Below are 22,001 nucleotides of genomic sequence, written 5' to 3' on the forward strand. Positions count from 1 at the left end.
GTCAATACTGTTCGGAATCCAAATGAGTTTCTCAGTACCGACAAACTGGGAGGTTTTATCAGCTTGTCTGGAGCTGCTATGTTTGACTGCTTTTTGTAAATGGCAGGATAGTGTTTTTCTTTTGTGCTTGCCGGAACTGAGGCTGAACCACACTGACGTTAAAGTAATACTCAGCATGTACATACAAAACAGTCCCAAAGGAGGCGGCAAAGTTGGGCATCCCTGCTGAATGCTAATGAAGGTGTGGAAAAATATTTTTATATCATTATGATTTGTAATGAAAGGCAGGTGAAAGAAGCAGAGGGTGAGAAAATGGAGTTTAGTCTTCAAAAGAAAGCAGTTATTGAAGAACTTGCTAGGAATGGAAGTCAAATATGCAGTATTCAATAAAGAACATAGCTGTTAAGCCCCTCAAATAATTGAGATGATTTGTGGTTAATTCTACCTCAGATACTGGGGTGGAGGGGGTTCACTTCTACCTAGTGCCTTAAAATAGTATTGATGCCATTGTGAGTAATGTGTAGTTCTGTACAACCAGGTGCCATTCAAAATTGCCAGAAATGCTTATTCAGTTTTAAACATCATGCCAAGCTCTGATTCTTCGAGGAAAAACATTACTAATGGAATTACATTTTGTTATCAAAAGTACAGTTATTCTGGCGGATTCCTATCAGGTACTACTTAATTGATTTTTTAGTATTAAAAACAAACAAAAAACTAGAAAATGTTTAAATTCTGCGATGTTTAGTATCTTTACTTGAATTTGTAAATTACTGTCTTAAAAACAAAAAGCTCAAAACAAACAAAAGAGTAAACAACTTTTTAAAATCCATTATGCAGTCTTTACTGGGTCAGTCTTCCCAATCCACCCAAGTGCAAAGCCAAGCAATACTCAGCTATGAAGTAGAGTATTGGCTATAAGGCTGCATTTGCTCTGAGATTCTTCCCCTCTTTGGAGGAGCTAGAGTGCAGTATCTGATTCGTCCTGTGTAAAGTACGGCTGCCTCTTTATCTTTCACTATTGCTCTCAATTAGTGCACCTTTTTTTTTTTTTTTTTTTTTTTTTTTTTTTTTCCAGTGGCATATGCCCTGATTTCATGCTGGTAGCTTTACTATACAGGAAGTACCGTGTTCAATGAAGATTAATCCAGAATTTTTACTTAAAAAGCAACTGGTGCATTTGTTGACCACTTGGTGGCATCACTCAGTTGTATGGAAACTGAAATGCTTTGCCAGTAGAGCAGGTTCGCTTCGCTGCTTGGTGTTAAAGGACTTTCATGTTTTATTTTAGCCTATTAAAGTCTGAAGAGAGCTATTAATATGCTTCAGGACGTTAAGTGAAAGCTACAACTCTAGTTTTGGTAACTGTATTCCTTCTCTGTCGTGTGTTACTTGCCATTTTGAATCTTTATCTGCATAAAAGTCAACAGAAAGCTGGTCTAGATATCTCTTCTTCCTGCCCCCTTTGATAACTTTTCAAGGACAGGAGCTGGTGTTTTATCAGGTTGATAGTGATATAAATGCATAGCATCGTTTTTTATATTTCTTTTTGGTTTGCTTTTCCTGGGAAATTACTTTTAACCTCCAATTGCAGCAGTCAGTATGTATTTTAGGGAAAGGTGCTATGCAATTTTGTGACTTCACTAATGGTAAATAGTTGATATAAAACAAAAGTGTTTTGTAGCCTTCATGCTAAAGCTGGGTGATATTTCCATGTGTGTATAAACCAACAATAACAACTTACTGAAAATGGTGAAACATGGTTGTAAAGGAGGAAGCAAGGCATAGTCACTGTTATGTAGAGGTAAAGGACAGTTCTGGTAATGTCAGGAGAGCTCTGACAGTTTGTATATGCTGCCAATGGGCTTACAAGGTATTGGGTGGTAAGGCGTATAGTTGAAAAGAAGTTTTTTCTAAATACTGCTTCCACTGTGGGCAAAGCAGCACAAGGAAGGTGATGTTGCCATTGTGTGTGTCTGTTTTGTAAGTAAGGGCTAGCAATATCTTTTTTGAGGGGTGTGGGGGAAGAATATATATTGATATTGATATTGATATTGATATTGATATTGATATTTATATTTATATTTATATTTATATTTATATTTATATTTATATATATTAAAATCCCTTTTCTTCCACTCTCTCCCTTCCTGTTCAGGTTAGGCTACTGAATGCTTGAAATGTAATAAAAGAAATGTAATAAAAGGAATGTAATAAAAAGAGCCACTCAAAAATAGGACAGTTCTTCAATATAATTTTTGAAACTTATTTCTTGTAAACATTTCAAATTTTCATGCTTTCCTTAGCTTTCAAGATGCTATTTTTAGACACTGCTTTGTCAGGGATATTCTGACATGCTGACTACATGTACACTTAAGCATGCACACCGATATATGCATATACTAATTTTCTTGAACCTTTTCCTTTTAACTGATGGCCTACTGAAATAATCAGCATTATCTTAGAAAATATAAGCAATGATGCGTAGCTGATTTTTGGATCAATTAGTGCTTTGAGCTGGACTATTAGGAATTTTACTTGAAGTGAAGACTAAAATATCTGGCTATAGGACTGCATATACCCTGTAGTGGGTTTACGTGGCAAGGTTTTGGTAGCAGGGGGCTATAGGGGTGGTTTCTGTGAGAAAGATCTAGAAGCTGCCCTATGTTTGGGAAGGGCCCCATTGTTTTCCAGATCTGAGCCAATAAGCGATGTTGTTTGCGCCTCTGTGAGAGCATATTTAAGACAGGGAAAAAAACGCTGCGCCACACAGCAGCCGGGAGTGAGAGAACAGCCTTGCAGGTGCCAAGGTCAGTGTTGAGGGAGGGGGAGAGGTGCTCCAGGCGCCGGAGCAGAAGTCCCCTGCGGCCTGTGGTGAGGACCATGGTGAAGCAGGATGTCCCCCTGCAGCCCATGGAGTACCACGGTGGAGCAGGGTTCCAGGCTGCAGCCCGTGGAGGAGACCACGGTGGAGCAGGTGGCCCTGCACCGATGGAGGCTGCCGCCTGTGGAAGACCCCTGCCGGAGCAGATTCCGGGCCGGACCTGTAGCCCGTGGAGAGGAGCCCACGCAGGAACAGGTGACCTGGCAGGAGCTGCTGCCCGTAGGGGAGCCAGGTTGGAGCAGTTTTCTCCTGAGGGATGGACCCCGTGGTACGGACCCATATCTGGAGCAGTTCTGGAAGAGCTGCTGCCTGTGGGAAGCCCACGCCGGATCAGTTCATCAAGGACTGCATCCCGTGGGTGGGACCCCACAGCACAGGGGACGACAGTGACCGAGAAGGAGAGGCAGAGAAGAAGTGCTGTAGACTGACCATAACCCCCATTCCCCGTTCCCCTGCGCCGCTCGGGGGGAGGAGGTGGAAGAGGGTGGATGGGGGGGAAGGTGCTTTTGGTTTGCTTTTTCCTTTGTTTTCTCACTTCTCTCGCTTGTTAGTAATAGGCAATAAATCTTACTATCTCCTTATGCCGAGTCTGTTTTGCCCGTTACAATAATTACTGCGTGATTTTCTCGTCCTTATTTGAGCCCTTTTCACATATTTTCTCCCCATTCCTCTTTGAGGAGGGGGAGTGAGAGAGCGGCTGTGGTGGAGCTCGGCTGCCCACTCGAGCAGAACCACGACATACCCATACAATTTAGGGTAGATTTTATTAAAAAAAAAAAAAAAAAAAAAAAAGTATTTTCAACTGACTTAGCAGTTTTGTTGCAGTTGCTAAGGTTCAGTTGCTACGAAAAACACCTAAATTTCCCATATCTTATATCTAAGACCAAGGAGATAATGAAATATGTAGGGAAAAAAAATCAGAAAAAGTTTAAGCAATAATTCTTTTATTTCAATGTTATCTAGTGTTGTGTTGTTAGTTGGAAGTTATTACAAAAATAAGTAGCAAAAAATACCCTGTGGAGGGTCGAAATGGCCATTTCACTGCTGGTAAATAAATACCAAGTTTCTGGGAAGTCCAGCAGGATTACCCATCTGACAAACACCAGCTATGCTCTGTTCTCTTTTATCACATTGGGCTTCTGAATGCTAGCGAGCAGGGGAACACAGGACATCGGGAGCTATTGGTGAGGCTATGTCAGACTTTCCTGTAGCTTCCAAGATAGTCACATCAAGGACTGTGGGATCTAAGAATGCCTGGTTTCTGATCCCAAATACAGAATAACAGATGCTTAAATAAAAGGGAATACTTATTGCTCTTAAATGCTGTATCTAAAAAACGATCCAAGTTGGGCTAGTTAGGAGGTTTGTTTGGTTTGATTTTTACAACAAACCATTATTAATTTCAAATTTGCTTCATTCTTTTAAAATGCATTTTGTTTTGATTGAAGGTCTGTATAGTGGAATGAGAAACAATCATCTTCACTGCATAAAGATGATGCAGCAATAAAAGTGCTACATATAATATCTATATGGTTGACGTCTGTTATCTTTTTCTCTATTAATGGTTATTCTGTTGTGAGAAGTTTGTGTATTTCTAACAATACAATAATTCCTTAGTTACCTGAAAAAAGGAGGTTGTAAATGCAGAATGTAAAGTAAGCAAAAGCCTATAGAAACGGGAAAAGAAAAAAGATTCTAATTGCAGAGCATCCAAAGAAAGGCAAACTGCAAAACTTGACACTAGGTATTAATAATACACATTTATAATAAATTGCCCTTCTCAGTTAATGAAAAAAACTGAAGAGTAAGCAAACATAATCCAAATGTAAAGTAAGGAAGAAAACATTATTTTGGAAACCCCACTTAGTGAACCATAAGGTTGAGAGAGTGGTTAAATGATCCTGATTTTGATATTGCCCTCAATTCATCAATAGCAGGAGCGAATCTTTCTATAGATCAATAATTTTAATAGGAATATCTTCAGTGGTATTAAGATTACTTTAATTTTACATGCCTGATGGAGTGGTTTTGCACAAAAGCATTTAAATTTTAAAGATCTTTTAAAGACCTAAACAGAATGCAAATGTAGGTAGCTAAAAGTCTTGCCACTTTTCTACATGATTGTATTTGTTGTAAGTTTGTGCCCCTGACTTCATAGAAGTTTCTTGTACTACTTTAGAGACATTTGTTTTTTGTTTAGATGTGCATGAAAATGCTTTTTTTTTTTTTTTTTTTTTTTTTTTTTCTCTCTCTCCTGAAGGGACTGTATCATCATCCCTCTTGTTTTGAACTATTGCTGGGAGGGCTGCTGTCTTTTTTCTTCTGCCATCATCCTTTTTATCTCATCTTAGTGCTCCAATCTCCCAGAAGGACTTCTTTCATTTAACTTAAAAAATACCTTCATGGATGAGTTTCATGAAGACCTTATGTCTTGATTAAAGTTACAGTTTATCAGCTTTCTGAATGGGTATGTTTTTATCTCCTAATTCTTGTCTATTCCAATGTTTTACTCAAAACCTTTAGGTGCATCTGCTCACTTATAAATTGACAAACGAATCAAATTGCTGGTTAAATTTTGTATAGAGGAATAATACAATAGCTAGTTTATTGTTTGTGTATAGCACATATTTTGCATCTGCTAGGCTATTTGGTAGACTTGCCAACTGTGCACCTTCAGCAGAATAAATTACAGGCCTTGATAATTTCAGGAAATACAGTGATTTAGTTTTCCAAAAGATATTCTTCCTAGAATTTGCTATGTTTTCTTGAAATTGATGTTCTGATAATACTTTTTTTTTCCTTCTGGTTTTCAAAGATAAACTATGTGAAAAATAACTTATCAGCCAAATTGACTGAGACAATAATACTAAGGCAAATGTTAAGTCCCTCATCTCAGCAGGATGGTAGCTTTGAAACCTAATTACAAACACTTAAGTGCCAACTTTGTTAATCATTTCATTGCAGGCTACTACATCAGAAACACCAGGTATGTGCAGTGTGACTGTATTTCTATTCCCTTGCTGCATCTGATGTTCTCTTCATTTGAAAATCTTTCTAAGCAAAAAGGCAGCAACCTCTCAATTTTCAAACAGTAGAAATTTTTTAAAGCACAAGTTATTTTATTAGGATAATCTTTCATTCTCTGTGCAGTGAAGAGCTCTTAAGGGCTAGTCAAACTGGAAAAGGAAGAAAAAATGTCGAGGAAAAGAGGGAGGATTTATCTGATGGGGTTCAAAGTGGGTAGGACCAGCTGTAGTGATACACAGAAGTGAGAGACATCAAGGCTTTGAAGTCTGAAGAAGCTGTGCGAATGCCAGTAGGTGGATATATTACTAGATCAGAAATTAGTGGCAGCTGGTCTATTGATAACTGTGGAAACAAAGGAACAAGTTAGTATCCTATCCTGAATAATAGGAAACCACTGAAAGGGGAGGCTGAAAGATAGTCATATTGTCATGTTGCCAGGAGCAAGATAACAGTTTATTTTTGAGTATTTTGATTATATGTAGTTTGGAGAGAGGGATTTAATTATAGGGAGATCTGAGCTAAAGCCCTTAATACAAATATCCTTGTGAACATGGTGACAAACTTTGTTGTCCACACGTCTTGAGAAACAGGATGGCAACACAGGAAGCACCTGTAGAAGAGCAAGATCTTAAATGTGATTCTAGCAGAATTCTAGTGTCATATGCCGCAGAGTCCCACACATTAAAAAAGGCAGTAGAGATAAGGTGCAGTATGAAAAAATCATAAGCAGTCTTTCAGGCTCACTTGTGGTGTTAAAGGAGATAGAGGTGTGGTCCAAGAATGTGAAAAAGTTTACTGTGCATAGCTATGATGTTAGAGTCAAGTTAGAAAAACGGGTGTTAGAAGATTACCCAAATACGTAAACCTAGAATCATAGAATCATAGAATATCCTGAGTTGGAAGGGACCCTTAAGGATCATCAAGTCCAACTCTCGACACCGCACAGGTCTACCCAAAAGTTCAGACCATGTGCCTAAGTGCACAGTCCAATCTCTTCTTAAATTCAGACAGGCTCGGTGCAGTGACCACTTCCCTGGGGAGCCTGTTCCAGTGTGCAACCACCCTCTCTGTGAAGAACCCCCTCCTGACGTCCAGCCTAAATTTCCCCTGCCTCAGCTTAACCCCGTTCCCGCGGGTCCTGTCACTAGTGTTAATGGAGAAAAGGTCTCCTGCCTCTTGACAACCCCTTACGAGGAAGTTGTAGACTGCGATGAGGTCTCCCCTCAGCCTCCTCTTCTCCAGGCTGAACAGGCCCAGTGACCTCAGCCGTTCCTCGTACGTCTTCCCCTCCAGGCCTTTCACCATCTTCGTAGCCCTCCTCTGGACACTTTCCAACAGTTTCATGTCCTTTTTATACTGTGGTGCCCAGAACTGCACACAGTACTCGAGGTGAGGCCGCACCAGCGCAGAGTAGAGCGGGACAATCACCTCCCTTGACCTACTAGCGATGCCGTTCTTGATGCACCCCAGGATACGATTGGCCCTCCTGGCTGCCAGGGCACACTGCTGGCTCATATTCAACTTGCTGTCTATCACGACCCCCAGATCCCTCTCTTCTAGGCTGCTCTCCAGCGTCTCATCGCCCAGTCTGTACATGCAGCCAGGGTTTCCCCGTCCCAGGTGCAGGACCCGGCACTTGCTCTTATTGAACTTCATGCGGTTGGTGATCGCCCAGCTCTCCAACCTGTCCAGATCCCTCTGCAAGGCCTTTACGCCCTCATTTGAGTCCACAACTCCTCCAAGTTTGGTGTCATCAGCAAACTTGCTCAAAATACCCTCTATTCCTACATCCAGATCATTTATAAAAGTATTGAAAAGTACTGGCCCTAAAATGGAGCCTTGAGGGACCCCACTGGTGACCGCCCGCCAGCCTGACGCAGCCCCATTTACCATAACCCTTTGGGCCCTGCCCGTTAGCCAATTGCTCACCCATCGTATGATGTTTTTATTTAGCTGTATGGTGGACATTTTGTCCAGTAGGATCCTATGGGAAACCGTGTCAAAAGCCTTGCTGAAGTCCAAAAAAATCACATCAGCTGGTTTCCCTTGGTCCACCATACGGGTGATCTTATCATAAAAGGAAATCAGGTTAGTTAGGCAGGACCTACCCTTCACAAACCCATGCTGGCTGGGACCAATGACTGCTTTGTCCCCCAGGTGCGCCTCAATGAGTCCGAGAACCAACTTCTCCATGATTTTACCAGGCACTGACGTGAGACTGACAGGCCTGTAATTGCTAGGGTCTTCTTTCTGACCCTTCTTGAAAATTGGCACAACATTTGCCAGCTTCCAGTCTACCGGGACCTCTCCAAATTCCCAGGATCATTGAAAAATAATTGATAGAGGTTCCGCGATGACATCCGCCAGCTCTTTCAGCACCCGGGGATGAATCCCATCCGGACCCATGGACTTGTAGGGATCCAGGTGGAGTAGCAAATCCTGCACACGTTCAGGGTCAGTTGGGAGTTTGTCATCCCCACCGTCCCGGTCCTCCAGCTCAGGGCACCCTGGGTCCCGAAGCCCATCATCGGCATTGAAGACAGAGGCAAAGAAGGCGTTAAGCGTCTCTGCTTTGCCTACGTCATCGTCTGTGAGGAGACCTTCCCTATCAAGGAGCGGCCCTATGTTTTCTTTAGTTCTCCTTTTTCCATTTACATATCTAAAAAAACCCTTTTTATTTTCTCTCACAGACACAGCCAGCTTCAACTCTAGCTGTGCTTTGGCCACTCGAACTTTCTCCCTACAAACACGAACAGCATCCCTGTATTCTTTCCATGACGCCTGGCCCTCCTTCCAGTAGCAAAACACTCTCTGTTTCTGCCTAATCTCCATTAGAACATTCCTGGTCAGCCACGCCGGCCTCCTGCCCCGCCTGCCTGACTTGCGATATTTTGGAATTGCCTTATCTTGTGCTTCTAGGAGGCTTCGCTTAAAGAGTGACCAGCACTGGTGGACATCGAGGCCTTCAAGAGCAGTTTCCCAGGGGACCTTACTGACTAGTTCCCTGAGCAGCCTGAAGTCCGCTTTCCCCATATCTAGGGATGAGGTTTTGGTGGCACTTTTCCTTCTGTCACCATAAATTTTGAACTCAACCACTTCATGGTCGCTATGACCGAGGCGGCCACCAATCACCACATCACCCACCAGACCCTCTCTGTTTTCTAGTAACCTGTGTTACTTCTGCCAATATCATGACAGAGATAATATCCAACACAAAACCTAGAAAAAGATACTGCTTACATAGAAGGTAAATGTTAGAAAATCATGCAATAGATGGGGAATTCATCTATTCTTCTGTCATGGAAATAACAGTTTAAGACAATATGTCAAGCAGATTTGAAAAAGGGAGTTGTTTAAAGTCATTTTCAGAATAGGTTAGGAGAGATACTTCACTGAGATGATTCCTAAATTATCAATTAATCTAATTTATAAACAGTCAAGGATAAACTTGGGAGATGGTCTGCAGTTAGAAGAAAATATTGACCAAAACCTACCATGAAATAATTTTATCTGCTAAAATAGTTTGAATGCCAATTTATTCTCTAAGTATGATGATCATGTTTTCACCAGGTTAACATGCACATTTCTTGCAGTATGGCTTGTGGGATGTTGGTATCCTCTTAAAATGTATCCTGACAATGAAGATGTTTGATACAGTAAATTAGTAATTTCACTGCTATATGAATAGCAATAATCCAGAGGCAAGATTGCTAGAACGTTGCATCTTTTATCTGTAGAACTCAGATTTAAAAGCATTTCTTTAAATCTGAGATTATTACCTACAGCGTAAATAAATAGGAAAGTGTCTTCACTAGATGAAAGTGTGGTACATCTCTAGTAAATAAGAAAGATCGCTTAAGATCAATGTGTTTGGATTCCTCTCTCCCTTGTTATTAAGTTTATATGAACCACAGTGCTTCAAATTTCTGAATTTCAGTTTTAAGGAAATAAGGATGGGGGTTATGAAATTAATGTACAAAAAGTTCAGGTTCTTTTGAGTGCCTGTGAAACTATAGCCGAGGTACAGAATTACTTATTTATTCAGTCACATGGTCAGGGATGCTTGATGGTTGCTCAAAATCCATAGCTAGTATAAACTAAAACAAAATTACAAATATTTTCTCATGCCACAAAAATTTGCATGCAATAAAGCATAGCCATGCATGGGGAACATGGGGGAATGAGAAAGGGGGTGGGGGGATGAAGAGAAAGTTCTAAACATTCTCACCAGTTTTCTTCTGGGATTCTGTAATCTTTTCAACATTCTCTTGGTAAGTAATTTCAAGATGTCTTAAGACTTGAGAATTTTTTTAATGAATTGGAGTCTGTTGTACTTTGTAGTTGTGTTCCCCGTTGTGTTACTCGTGTAGAAAAAACTTCTCTTAATGTGCTAAAAGCTTCTCAGCATTCAGAACAGTAAGGCTGGAGAGGTTGAACTTGAACTTCTTGGAATCAGTCACATTTTATTCAGCAAAAGTCTTCTATTGAAAATGACATGCACTGTTTCACGTTCTGTGATTTGACTAAACGTGATTCAGAAAATATGAAACCTTTCTCTTTAGTCATTCCAGTTTATATTTCCTGCTGTACTATTGCAAAACAAAGGCAAGAGGAGAAAGCACTGTGTAGCATATACTTTCAGGCAGAACAGAGTCAATTGACAAAATATCAGAATGTAGAAGCTGATTGACTAATTCTTCATTTTAACCCATTGGTACAAACTGCAAAACAGTGTCCCTCAACCAAAACAGACATCACTGAGGTATTTCAGCTGTGTTCTTTGGGCTGTGTGGGGAGAAATACGGACTGTTCGTGGGCTGTCATATCTCTTTGGTCTCTTTGCGGCTAGTATGTTAGCAGCTTTTTATTAGTGTAAATTGCTGAATGAAGTTATCTCTCGTCATGCAACTGATGATCAGTTCTATATTGCATGAATAAGTGACTGTCTGAATGCAGCCTTCTGTCTGAAAGGGCTTTGTTTCTTCTCTTCCGTCTGCTTGTGCAAGTAAATTATTTCTTCTGTGGATCTGTGTGGCTTTGCTTCTCTCGCCCTTGGTGGTGGCAAAGCTCGCTGGCTGGTGTTCTCTGCAGGGGTCTATAGCTCAGCTCTGCTGTTCTCTCCCTCTGTTCCCACTTCTCTGTTTCCTGTTCCCTCCCCTACTGTGACTAAATAAATTACCTGTATGGCATGTTCCATTTTCTCTGGCAAAGAGCCTGGGAAATCAAATCTGTTCCTGAACCTGGGTCTCCCATTTGGCAAATGTAATGACTCCCCACTGCTAAATCAGGTCAGCTCTCAAGAAAAACAAAGAACAATTTCGTATAACTATAATTAACACAGAGTAAATTTAGATAATGCAGCTGACATATGTTTATTGTAAAGACCATCAAGTAGCATTTCATTTTTCTCTGTTGCATTAGGATACATGTTGAATGCTCTGTATGGAGAGAGGATCAAACATATTTTGTTATTCATATAAAAGTGAAAAGTATTTATTTTGTCTGTTCTAAGAAGATATTTGGTGAAATGATTCATTGGTTGCATTAGGCACAGCTTTATGTATTTAATTATCATGGCTTTATATAATTATTTGATAATTAACAGTTAATTATTAATAATTATTCATAACCTGTCCCACTCCTTTGGCTCTTTGGCCTCTGAATGTGGAGATACAAAAGGAAGTGTTCGGAGGAGGACAAAGAAATCCTTCTAGCATGCTGTGTTCATTTTCCTACCACTCTGCTCAGTCTGTTTCCACCAGAGACTGGCGGAGCTGCTCCATGACTGGGGGGATGCGTGTCCCACCCTGCCTGGCACGTGCCCTGGCAGCCTCATAGCATGTGCCATGCGTGGGCAGCCTGCTCTTCTGTGCCGAGGCAGCACCCAGGGAAACGGGGTGGTTTCCTTTGGGCAGGCTGTGCTTATGCAGGCGGTCGCATGGGGACCGATGCTGCTGAAACCCTGAGCAAGCCCCCAGCCCTCCTCACAGGCTGCCCTGGGGAGCTGGAAGGCGGGTGAGAGCTCACTGTGCTGCTTGAGGAGCTCCTGGAGACACACTGTACCACATACTGACTAAATAGCTGCTGAGGTATAGCTAGGGGCTTTGGGTGGAAACCCTTTCCAGCGCCAGCTGAACATCAGGGTGACTGACCAGAAGGAGCGAGCCGTGAGGGCGGCAGCCAATGCCCAGGCCACACAGGCCTCTGCCACCATCACTGCCCTCCCTGCACTTCCAGCTCAGTAACACTTTGTTCTTTGAAGCAGGTGGGATCAAATGTAGATGCTGTGATTTTAAGTGGTACGTGCTTTCCCAGATCTTTTTACAGACAACTACAGTGTTATTAATAAATGTTTAGTCATTCATGACTTGCCTTCATTCTAATGAGCACTTCTGTTGTTTCCTTGTTGCTCTGAGAGGCAAGCAGTGAATGTTTCTTCATCAATTTAAAAATCCTTCAAAACTCTGTTGTATAAGAAATTTCCTTGAAACTGAAATCACTCTCTGTTGTCTGAAGCCCACAGCCAATGTGCATGACCAAGTCAGAGGTGGGTGGTGCACTTAGAGCCCTCACAAGGGCTGTAATCTCCATTTGCATTGGCTTCAGTCTGAAGAAATGAGGACAGTAATGGTATCTGTTCTCAACTTGGTCTTATCTGTACAGATTGCAGATACTGTCTCCTACTGTAAAGGTACAGGACCTATCTCTGAAAGGCTTCAGCTGATACTGTAACAGAAATCTCTTCAGCTCTCTGTTAATGGCAAGGGTAAAGCCTGTCTTGTACTGTTCATAGCATCCAGATCAGTCAAGGAGTTTTTTAAGCCTGCTTCAACCCTACTTTATTTCTTTTCTTCTCCAGCCTGTGACCTGATGACCCTAGGGATCTTAGCCTTAGTGACATCCACTGGCTGTGCCTCGGCCAACGCCCTGCAGTCCCTGACGGATGCCATGCACATCCCACACCTCTTTGTGCAGCGCAACACAGGAGGCTCCCCGCGCACAGCCTGCCACCTGAACCCCAGCCTGGAGGAGGAGGAGTACACACTGGCTGCCCGACCACCAGTCCGCCTCAACGACGTTATGCTGAAACTGGTCACTGAGCTGCGATGGCAGAAATTCATAGTCTTTTATGACAGTGATTACGGTGAGTAAAGCGGAGGATTTCAGATGCTATGAAATTGATTTTTAAACTAGGGAAAGGAGAGAAAAATATAAAAGGGAAGGGGGTAGAACTTTCTGGGCTCTTCCTCGGCAAAGGGCAAAGTGTTTTAAGTGACACGGGTCTTTGATTTGAAGGAAAGGTTGCAGTGAAAACTAATTCTCAGACAAGCAGCAAAGTTGCTTAGCAACATCTACCAAGACAGCCAAAGTTTGAATCATCTCACACTTTTTCAGTAAAAAATTAATAAAGTGTTGACATTGATTGGCAGAGGTCATGTAGCTGCGCAAGGAAGTTCAGCGTGGCCTCTACCCATTCCCTGAAAACACTTTCTATCAAAGCTGAGTACTGTTCTCTTTAAAAATTAATTTTCAAAATAACTATTGCCATATCTTTTTGCACATGCTTCCTCTCACTATTCTCCATTAGGAGTAACTTTCAGTGTTATACTTCTTGGCATTAAACCAAGAGGTAGAGTTAGCTTTTTTACTACATCTGATGCATCTCCTTCAGCAATTTTTTTCCTTTGGTCTGAAACTTAGGGAAAAGAAGTCTATGTCCAAAGAAATTTACTACCCTGTAATGGGTGTAAAGAAGCAAAAAAAAATAAACCTTGCATCATGCCAAGATCTGAGTGAAGGGAAGTGAGTGCATATTTTTTGTTAATCTGCTCAACGGATAGGAACATTGTTCCATATGATTAACTTACAGTATTTTCAGTACTCTCATCTTAGTATATAGCATCTGTAATAGGGGAAATACATTTTCTATGCAATGTTTTAAAACCATGTAAACACTTTGGGTTTAAAATGTGATATGCATGTTTTTGGTGTGGTGACTTAGTATGAACAGAATATAGGGAAAGGAAATTGACATTAGATTGTAGTTGGAAAGATAAATCTCATGTGTATCTCTGTATATGTATATAGTTTAGATTTTATACAAACTTCACCAATTACAATGTAGCTCTTTATTTGTATTCATACTATATTATGGAGGATTTTCACTGGTGAATCAGAGATAACATCTTTGGTTTTGAATTTGGGCCACTCATTTATTTTTATTAAAAAAAAAAACGGACTGTGCAAAGGGTTGACTTGTTAGATATGCTATTGAAGAAGAGCAAATGACCAGGCAGAAGATGAGGAGGATGATTTTAAGTGGGAAATCAATTGAGGCTCTATCACGTTTTTAATTATATAAAATTATTTTAAGCATGAGAAGTTGCCATGATAACTTGCATTAGAAGTAAACTGTAGGCTCAAAAATGTAGCAACCTAGCAAATAAGCTGTCAATTATTACTGTCCTATATAATGCTCCACTACTGAATGCTTTGAAAGCAAAAAACGCAATGTACATGGTAGGTGCTCTTTTGGTGTAGCCTTCCTGTAGTGATGGTAATGTTGCTATATAGCATTAGGGTTGGACTTAAGAAGATTAAATTATTCAAACAGTTACTTTCAAGAAAGTAACTTCAAAGGGAGCAGTTTAAACCCCCGAGATTCCTGGCCTTGGTAACACTGCAGATGCCTTAAGTAGAACCTGTTGTCACCCATATTCCCTTGTAGCAAACCTGGTTTTATATATTATCCCATCTCTTTTTCTATTAATACAGGTTTTTTGCCCTTCTCTGCAAAGGGTTAACATCTCTATACCAAACCCTGAAGCCCTTAATTTACATGGTCTGTAAATTTAGATATCAAATTAATCTTTTCTGTTTATAGCAGACTGTCCTTCACCTGTCACCCATAAAACAAACTCTAAAAGGGAATGGAGGATTGCTGCACGTATTATGTTCCTTCCAGTTGAGAACATGTTGTATACTGCAGCTGCCCGTGCACTATTTCCTCTTTGATGTGAAAGGGACGACTATCTTATAAGAATTCCATTACAATGATGTTTTCATAAGAATTTGGTTGGAGGAGTTTCTGTAAAGAAGCACTTGGCAATTGAACCTTGCCAACTTTGGGCAGGCATTGGTGAATACAGGATAAATAACCTAGTGCCCAGGAAATTGCATGCTGAGCTCAAGAACAGCACCTGGCTCTCAGGGCATGCCCATTGCCCTCGTTAGTTTGCTTCAGCAGAGCTGTACTTATGCATGTTCAGCGACACTTCCCCGCTCAAAATGCAGGAGTTGACTGCTGGCTTTCAGGAGGGAGGTCACTAGAGGAACGTGCGTTTGTCATTATGGAGGGTTTCCAGCATTGGGCGCTTGTAGTTTAACAAATAGTCCTTCTCTACCTACTACGTGGAAGTTATACTATTCCCTGGAGTAATGTTTTAATTTGTCCATCTGCTGATCTCTAAAAATGAGCCAATCCCTTGGTGTCCTCCTTGTGGAAACTGTCAAGATTTTTAAAGACAAAATAACATTGCCCAATTTAAAGAACTCCTGTGTTTACAGTAATTCTGCACTATACCGGAGCTGAAAAATATTTACCGCATGAATTACTTGTCCCTTAACAGACATACATTTTGTATTATAATTTCTGCACTTGCTAAATTAAGGGAAAGTAACAGACTTTGCAGTCAGAAATACAGAGTAGTCACTGAATCACTGAACAGCCTAAAGAAAAAATACCTTAATAGATTTGTACTTGTGATAAAATATACTTTATCTGACATTTTTTCACTGAAGCAACAGATAGAAATCTGTATGCATAACTTCATTGAAAGAATGTGGTCTTTCACAGTAACATGCCTAAAATTCTGTTTTTGAACCTGTAACAAGAAATGGAGAGAGGTCGCAGGAAAGATGCAGGCATTTTAAAGAGAATTGCATAATGCGGAAGAGTTCAGACTGTGTCATTGCATCTTACCTGAAACCAGCTTTTAGGTTTTGTCACTTTTGTGCTGAAGAATTGTATAATAGCTTGGTTCTGGAAAAGTGACCTTCCAGTGACCTCAGACTTGAAAGCTGTAGCATGCGAACTCTTCTCAATGACACAAGAGTGGAAGAAAGGTCAGTTAATACATACCCATACAGTTCTCCTGTATTTGTATAAGGAAAAATGAGCTTTTGTACAATTATAGAGAGATTTCATATAAATAATGCATCTTTATGACTCAACCCTTGTTTTTTCACTTCTCTCTTTTATGGTTCATGCATAATTTCAGGGGAGGTACAGAAATCTACTTCCTGTTGATCAATATGGGAGTTTTCTCCTTATGAGACTGCTGCCTGATAGGAAAATGATGGTAAGGGACTATACAGTAATTCATGTAAGCCATGGCTAAGATAAGACGAAACAAATCTCCTTTCTTGCTGTTGTGCTGTAGAGCTGTTGGAGCTCAAGGCCAGAATGAAGGAGACTGAAACCTATCTTTGACATGTTATTCTCTGCCATACCATTTTGAGAAGGCTCTCAAGACCCTCTAATGCTTTGCTTTCCCATGTGTGAAAAGGAAAGAAAAACATTTCTCCCCATGTGACTGAATTGGTTTCAGAATTTCCTTAAGTCTTAAGAATTCTTTAAGTAACAGAATTAAGTGGTACATTCAGGAACCAAGCAACTCCAGTAAGAACTCAAAGGTAGTCATGGTCATGTTAAATGCATTGTTTTACTTTAAATGTTTGTATGAAAATCCCATGCTAAATCAGGGTATTAGATATTAATTTTCTGGGGAAAATATGAATTGACCCAACGTTGGCAATGGCTGTCATATAGTGCTCAGTGGCACTAGGTCTATCTACCAAAGACCCTGAAATAGCAGCCAGATAGGTTGTCATCCTAAAAAGCTTCAAGTGTGCTGATGTTTTGAATTGCTTTTTCTTGGACAGGAGTATGTTTTGTGCAGCAGCATATATTGCATCAGTGGTGTGCAAAGGCCTAGGAGAAGTGTAATATTTTATTTTGCTGACCTCCTGGATGTAGAAACATCAGTAATCAAATTTTCTGACACAAAAATTGGTAGCGTGGCAAGTTTCATATAGATTTTTACCAAGCTCTAAAATGACTATAGGTTAAAAGCAGTGGGTGCTGCCCACAGTAAGACAAGATTGGGTAATAAACAGTTGAAAATGTACTTCTGGGGTAAGCAAATAGCCCTATGGTTAGAGGAAGGATTTGGGAAGGATTATGATAGCTGGATATGAAAACAAAAGCAATGAGGAATATCAAGTCATAGTTTTGAAGAGAATGTGAGTAATAGCTATGTTTTCACCAGATTAATTTTACTGTTGGAAGCGCTTTGTCTCTGTGGTTATATCAAGTCTCTCTGCTTCCCTGCACGTGCATATTTTACAATGTAAGACAAAACAGGTTTTTTTTTACGACTCTACTTTGTTACTGAAATTATATTAGAACTGTGAAAGGGAGCGGAGCTGCAGTATTTTATTTTTAATTTTTGGTATTGATAACTCACAGTGTTGTCTAGTTAAGGAAAGTGTTGTACAGAAGCTTTACAAAAGAAACTTTTGAAGAACTTTGGAGCTTTCAAGACTCTATGGAGCTCTGTTCCTACAGGGAGGGAAAAAAACCCTGCTGCTGCTACTACTAAAAAAAAGGGTTTTTTTACTTTATTTTTAATTTCTTTATTTTTTTTTTGAGAGTAAGGATTTTTTTCATTATACCCATGGATGCCACTTCCATTTGAATGCTTCTGGATGAATCCTGTTATGTAGAAAGCAGTTGGTTTTCAGTGTGCTGTTTCCTGTTTGTTTTTTTTTTTTTGATTGTTTGTTTATTTTCCCTACAGTAGTTATATGGTAGTTTTATTTCCAAGTCCTAACTGTCAAGAGCCCTTGATTTAAAGTTGCAAACATTATTCTATCAATAGTTTTACAACTAGCAATTGATCCTGAGATGGTCTACAAGGGCTTTTGTGCAGGTCACTACTCAATTACACAAAAAATACTACATGCAATTGTTTGATCTGCTAAGGAAACTAGTAATGAAATTTGAGATATGCTTAGTTTTACACAATTCCTGTATGTAATGCTGAGAATCAGATGTGGAGCATTGGCTGTCACATCAAAAGCAAAGGACATTTGCATATGTTACCTCCATCTTACTTGCTTTACTTTATCATAAAAATGTACTTTATTCTTGTCCGTATAACATTAGATGTCTTCTGCTTCTTGTGCCATTAGCTCAGTTGTTGGACAGCCACTTCTACATTGCTAGGGCTGCCATATTTCTCTGCAGACTTTTGCTGCAACCATTTGTTTAACACAAATACAGGGAGTATGGCACTTGAGTTCTGGACCAACTGCGCATGTGTTGCTATGTGCCAGTTCAGCACATCTGACACTACCAGAAGGTGTTAGGCTTTTTCTGCATGTGCTATATGGTTGAGTTTACATGTATTATTAATAACACCCGGCTTTGGTCAGTTGGAGCATCGCAGCTGGAACTGTTGCAGAGAAGCTTGAGTTGGGATTCTTGTTTTTGTGTATTGAATTGAAGCAACCAGCCACAGCCTTCATTACACTCATCAATCCCCAACAGCAATGATGCAGGGAGGGAGTCCTTGGACACCTCTGTCATTGTTGGTGCTGAATAAAAATAGAAAGGGAGGTATAGACTGGACTGTAACTCTGTTCCTTCCAACAAGAAGCAGGATCCTTTGAACATTTTTTATGTGCAAATTCTGCACTGCCTGGTTATTCATGTGTAACAGCACTACTGGATGTCTAGACAAATACAAAATCTTCAACTTTTACCTGGATGGAATGGAATTAAGGTTTTCCGGGGGGGGGGGGGGGGGGGGGGGGGGGGGAAGAAACTATATCTGACATAATGTATAATCACAATTACTGCTGCAGAGAATGCTAGGAAAGAAAAAATCCAGCCAAGTTCTGAGAGTCCCATGGGGAGTTTATGATGTCGTGGGGTAAAAGGAAAAAAATAAAATTGACCTTTTGGATTTTACATTGAATTTGATCTGGAAGCTATTGAAGAAATGGTATTGTGTGTTCCTATATTTATCCTTGAAACACTTTTCTGACTGTAACAGCACTTAAAGTAATTGGGCTACTTAAATTAAACATGGATTTTTGTCATTTGTGATAGTATTTTTTTATTTAATAATGCATCACTGTATATAACACTAAATGTAATTAAAGGAAGTCAATTTCACTTGAAATTATTACTTATAAATTAATTTGAGTACGTTGATTTTTAAGGTATACGAGTAAGTGTGCTAACAGGAGCAAATAGCAAAAGTAAGACTCCCCTTTTTTCCCCCGTAATTCCTAGCAGAGTATGTGAGCAGTGGCCAGAGGTTGCTTCCCATAAAAGCTATTCACTAAATACTTTCAGGGCAGCACCTGTTATGATACACAAATGGTCTTAAAATTACAGCACAGCCTTTATTCTGAGAGCATGCTATCACAGCCTCCCCAGAAGTTCACTAGTAGCAGATGCCATTCAGAGATCTTTGGGCAAACAGTTTGGGCAGTTTCAGGCAAATTGTGGTACTCAAATTTGAGGCAGGTTACGGAAATAATTTTTGTCTTCCAAAGAGTTTCAAAAATGCTTTGTAAAGAGTGGATGAAAGTTCTGAAAATCAAAATGCTGTGTGTGGTTCAGCACCTTCAGAATAGAAGGCTTGCCTCCTCAATTTAAAATCATTATATTTAAAATCTGTTTGTACCTTAAAAAAAAACAAACAAACAAAAAACAACCTTCAAAAGTGTGTATGTGTGTGTGAGGGAAGCTCATGGAAAAATTAAATGAAAGCCTTATTAGAAGCAGTCTTTCACTGTTTTTTTTCAGCTCAGTCACCTGGTCAAAAGTAATTATTAGTCTAGTCCTGAAGGAATCACTGTGCATTCTTTACTTTTTGCAAATCCTTGTAACATTTTAGCTAACAGTCTCCAGGCTTAGCTTTCCTGAAACCAGTGGCTATTGGTGATTTAGTTTCTTTCATTTTTATTTTTTTCCCTTTATGCTATGAAACAGAAAGATGTTTCATAACACAGCATAGTGTCTAAAGAAAGAGCAAAGTTCAGCAGCTTGGAACTGGAGGGTGCAAATTAATTCATTTTGAACAAAGAGGTCTTTGAAAATTGTAGATGTCATTTGCAGAAGGTCCTAAGTTCTCAGACTTTCTTTCCCTTACTGATGGTAGTTTGAGTCTCCTGACTTTTCAAGCCATGGCATAAGGCTAAACTGTTCAGGCGTGTGTGAATGACAAGGAGAAATTTAAAGATGATTTGGTGTACTTGAGCAGGGAATCCGAGGAACTAATTCCAGGAGGGGAGTCTGCTTAGTTCACGTTTGTTAGGTAGCAGATGTTTATACATCTATTTAGAAACTGTTCAATAAATGCATAGCTAAAACTTGGATTATAGAAGGATAAAGTCTGTCTGTCCTGGAGGATGTTTGCAGGCCTTCAGGCAAGAATACTATTATTCTGAGAAAATATAATCACATTATCTCAGTATGCAGTTAACTTTGGTGAGTAATTTTCCTGTCTCTATTGTCTTTCATGGCAAGTGTGTGTGTATGTAAGTATACACATATGTAGATATACGTATGTGCAGAGTTCATATATAGAATGAAGAAAATGCTCCCTCTGCTCCCTTTCTGCCATTGTCCACTTCCTTCTCTAAGCTTTCTGATGCCACACTGGACAGGATTTTTTGGCATTCTTCCTAATGGGGAAGGTTTCTTTTCCATTTTACCCAATTAAGAGTTGGCATGGCTTCCCATCACTGCTCTGTGCTGTCTTTACTGAAACAGAAATTCTAGTCCTTCTCATATTTTCTGTATTTAGATACTGATTTTTATTTGTTTTTCCTGTTGTACACCTTTTTGTGGGTTTCTTCAGCACTCTTTGTGATAGGTTGGAGCTAGCACTTTGACCAGGACTATTCCTTTTTTTCTTCTGATCAATGATAAACTGTGAATAAACGTACTCTGAAGGATTCTTTTTGCTTCCTCTCTGCTAGTAAAGCATGGTGTATGTTAGAGAACAGATAATATTATTGGTCATTGTCTTCATAGAATGAATTAATCTTGGGTGCCCCAATGAACATAAAGCTCCTGAAATCCTTGTGGAGCATAAGTATTGGAGGGAATGTAATTTTGATTGAGCCCTGAGGGTCAAAATGTTTTTCCTGCATAGTGTGGCTATCAACAAGTATGTGCTGTTACCATGCCTACACTGCACTCGTATGCTTGTGTTATATTCATATACTTTTAAAACGGGCTACAGCATTTGTGTATATATATATATATATATATATATATATGGTAGCAAAATTATTAGCACCGGCTTTTTGTTCAATGTTCAGGAACTGGAAAGATCTGATACATGCAATCCAAGACTGCACTTAAAAGTAAAGCCACAATTAATTTTCTCTTCTGAAAATGCAAGTTAGGATTGTAAGTAGTCTGCACTGCAGGTGGAATATGACATAAGTATTATCAATACTGTGAATTAAAATAAACACAAAGGCTGTTCACTTAGCCCCCAAAGAAACTGAAGATTTATTTTGTGTCAGGAAACAAGGAAGGAGAGAATGCTTTTCCTTAGCAGGAGAAAAAAAAGGGGGAGGTATTTGAGGGGATGATGAAGAGTAAGCAAAGCTTGATTGCTTTTCAGATGGAGGTGAATGCAAAAAAAAAAAAACAACTCTTTCAGTGAGGTAATTAATACAGAACATGCTAATGTAATAAAGAAGTAAATTCTTGTCAAACATTCTCAATTAAAACTGCACACGTTTCCATCTCGATGGTCCCTCTCTTCAGGAAGTGATCTATGAAACTATTGTGACTCCCTCAGCCATGTGAGTATCAAAGCATTTGGAGTTACCTGGGCTCAGGGCACAACACCAAGTTGTACACTTAGTCAATACTGGAGTCATTTGTTATATTCTACGTTTATAACTTTATATTAAACTATCCATTCAGTGAAGTTCTTTTTATCATAGCATCTGAGCAATTTATAGTTTAATGAATCATCCTGCAAGACAAGAG

The 22,001-nt window shown here is 39.8% G+C and overlaps 1 protein-coding gene across 3 annotated transcripts in view; it reads left to right on the plus strand.

Annotated features, from left to right (window-relative positions):
• Nucleotides 1-22,001, plus strand: part of GRID1 (glutamate ionotropic receptor delta type subunit 1) — a 533,398-nt gene that overhangs the window by 212,748 nt on the left and 298,649 nt on the right. For all 3 annotated transcript variants that reach the window (XM_032191106.1, XM_032191104.1, XM_032191105.1), the window contains exon 3: nucleotides 12,771-13,055. In XM_032191106.1, coding sequence (XP_032046997.1) covers nucleotides 12,771-13,055 — 285 coding nt within the window. The remainder of the gene's footprint in view (nucleotides 1-12,770; nucleotides 13,056-22,001) is intronic.

This window comes from Aythya fuligula, chromosome 7 (genome assembly GCF_009819795.1).
Source record: "Aythya fuligula isolate bAytFul2 chromosome 7, bAytFul2.pri, whole genome shotgun sequence".
In the NCBI taxonomy this organism is placed as follows: Eukaryota; Metazoa; Chordata; class Aves; order Anseriformes; family Anatidae; genus Aythya; species Aythya fuligula.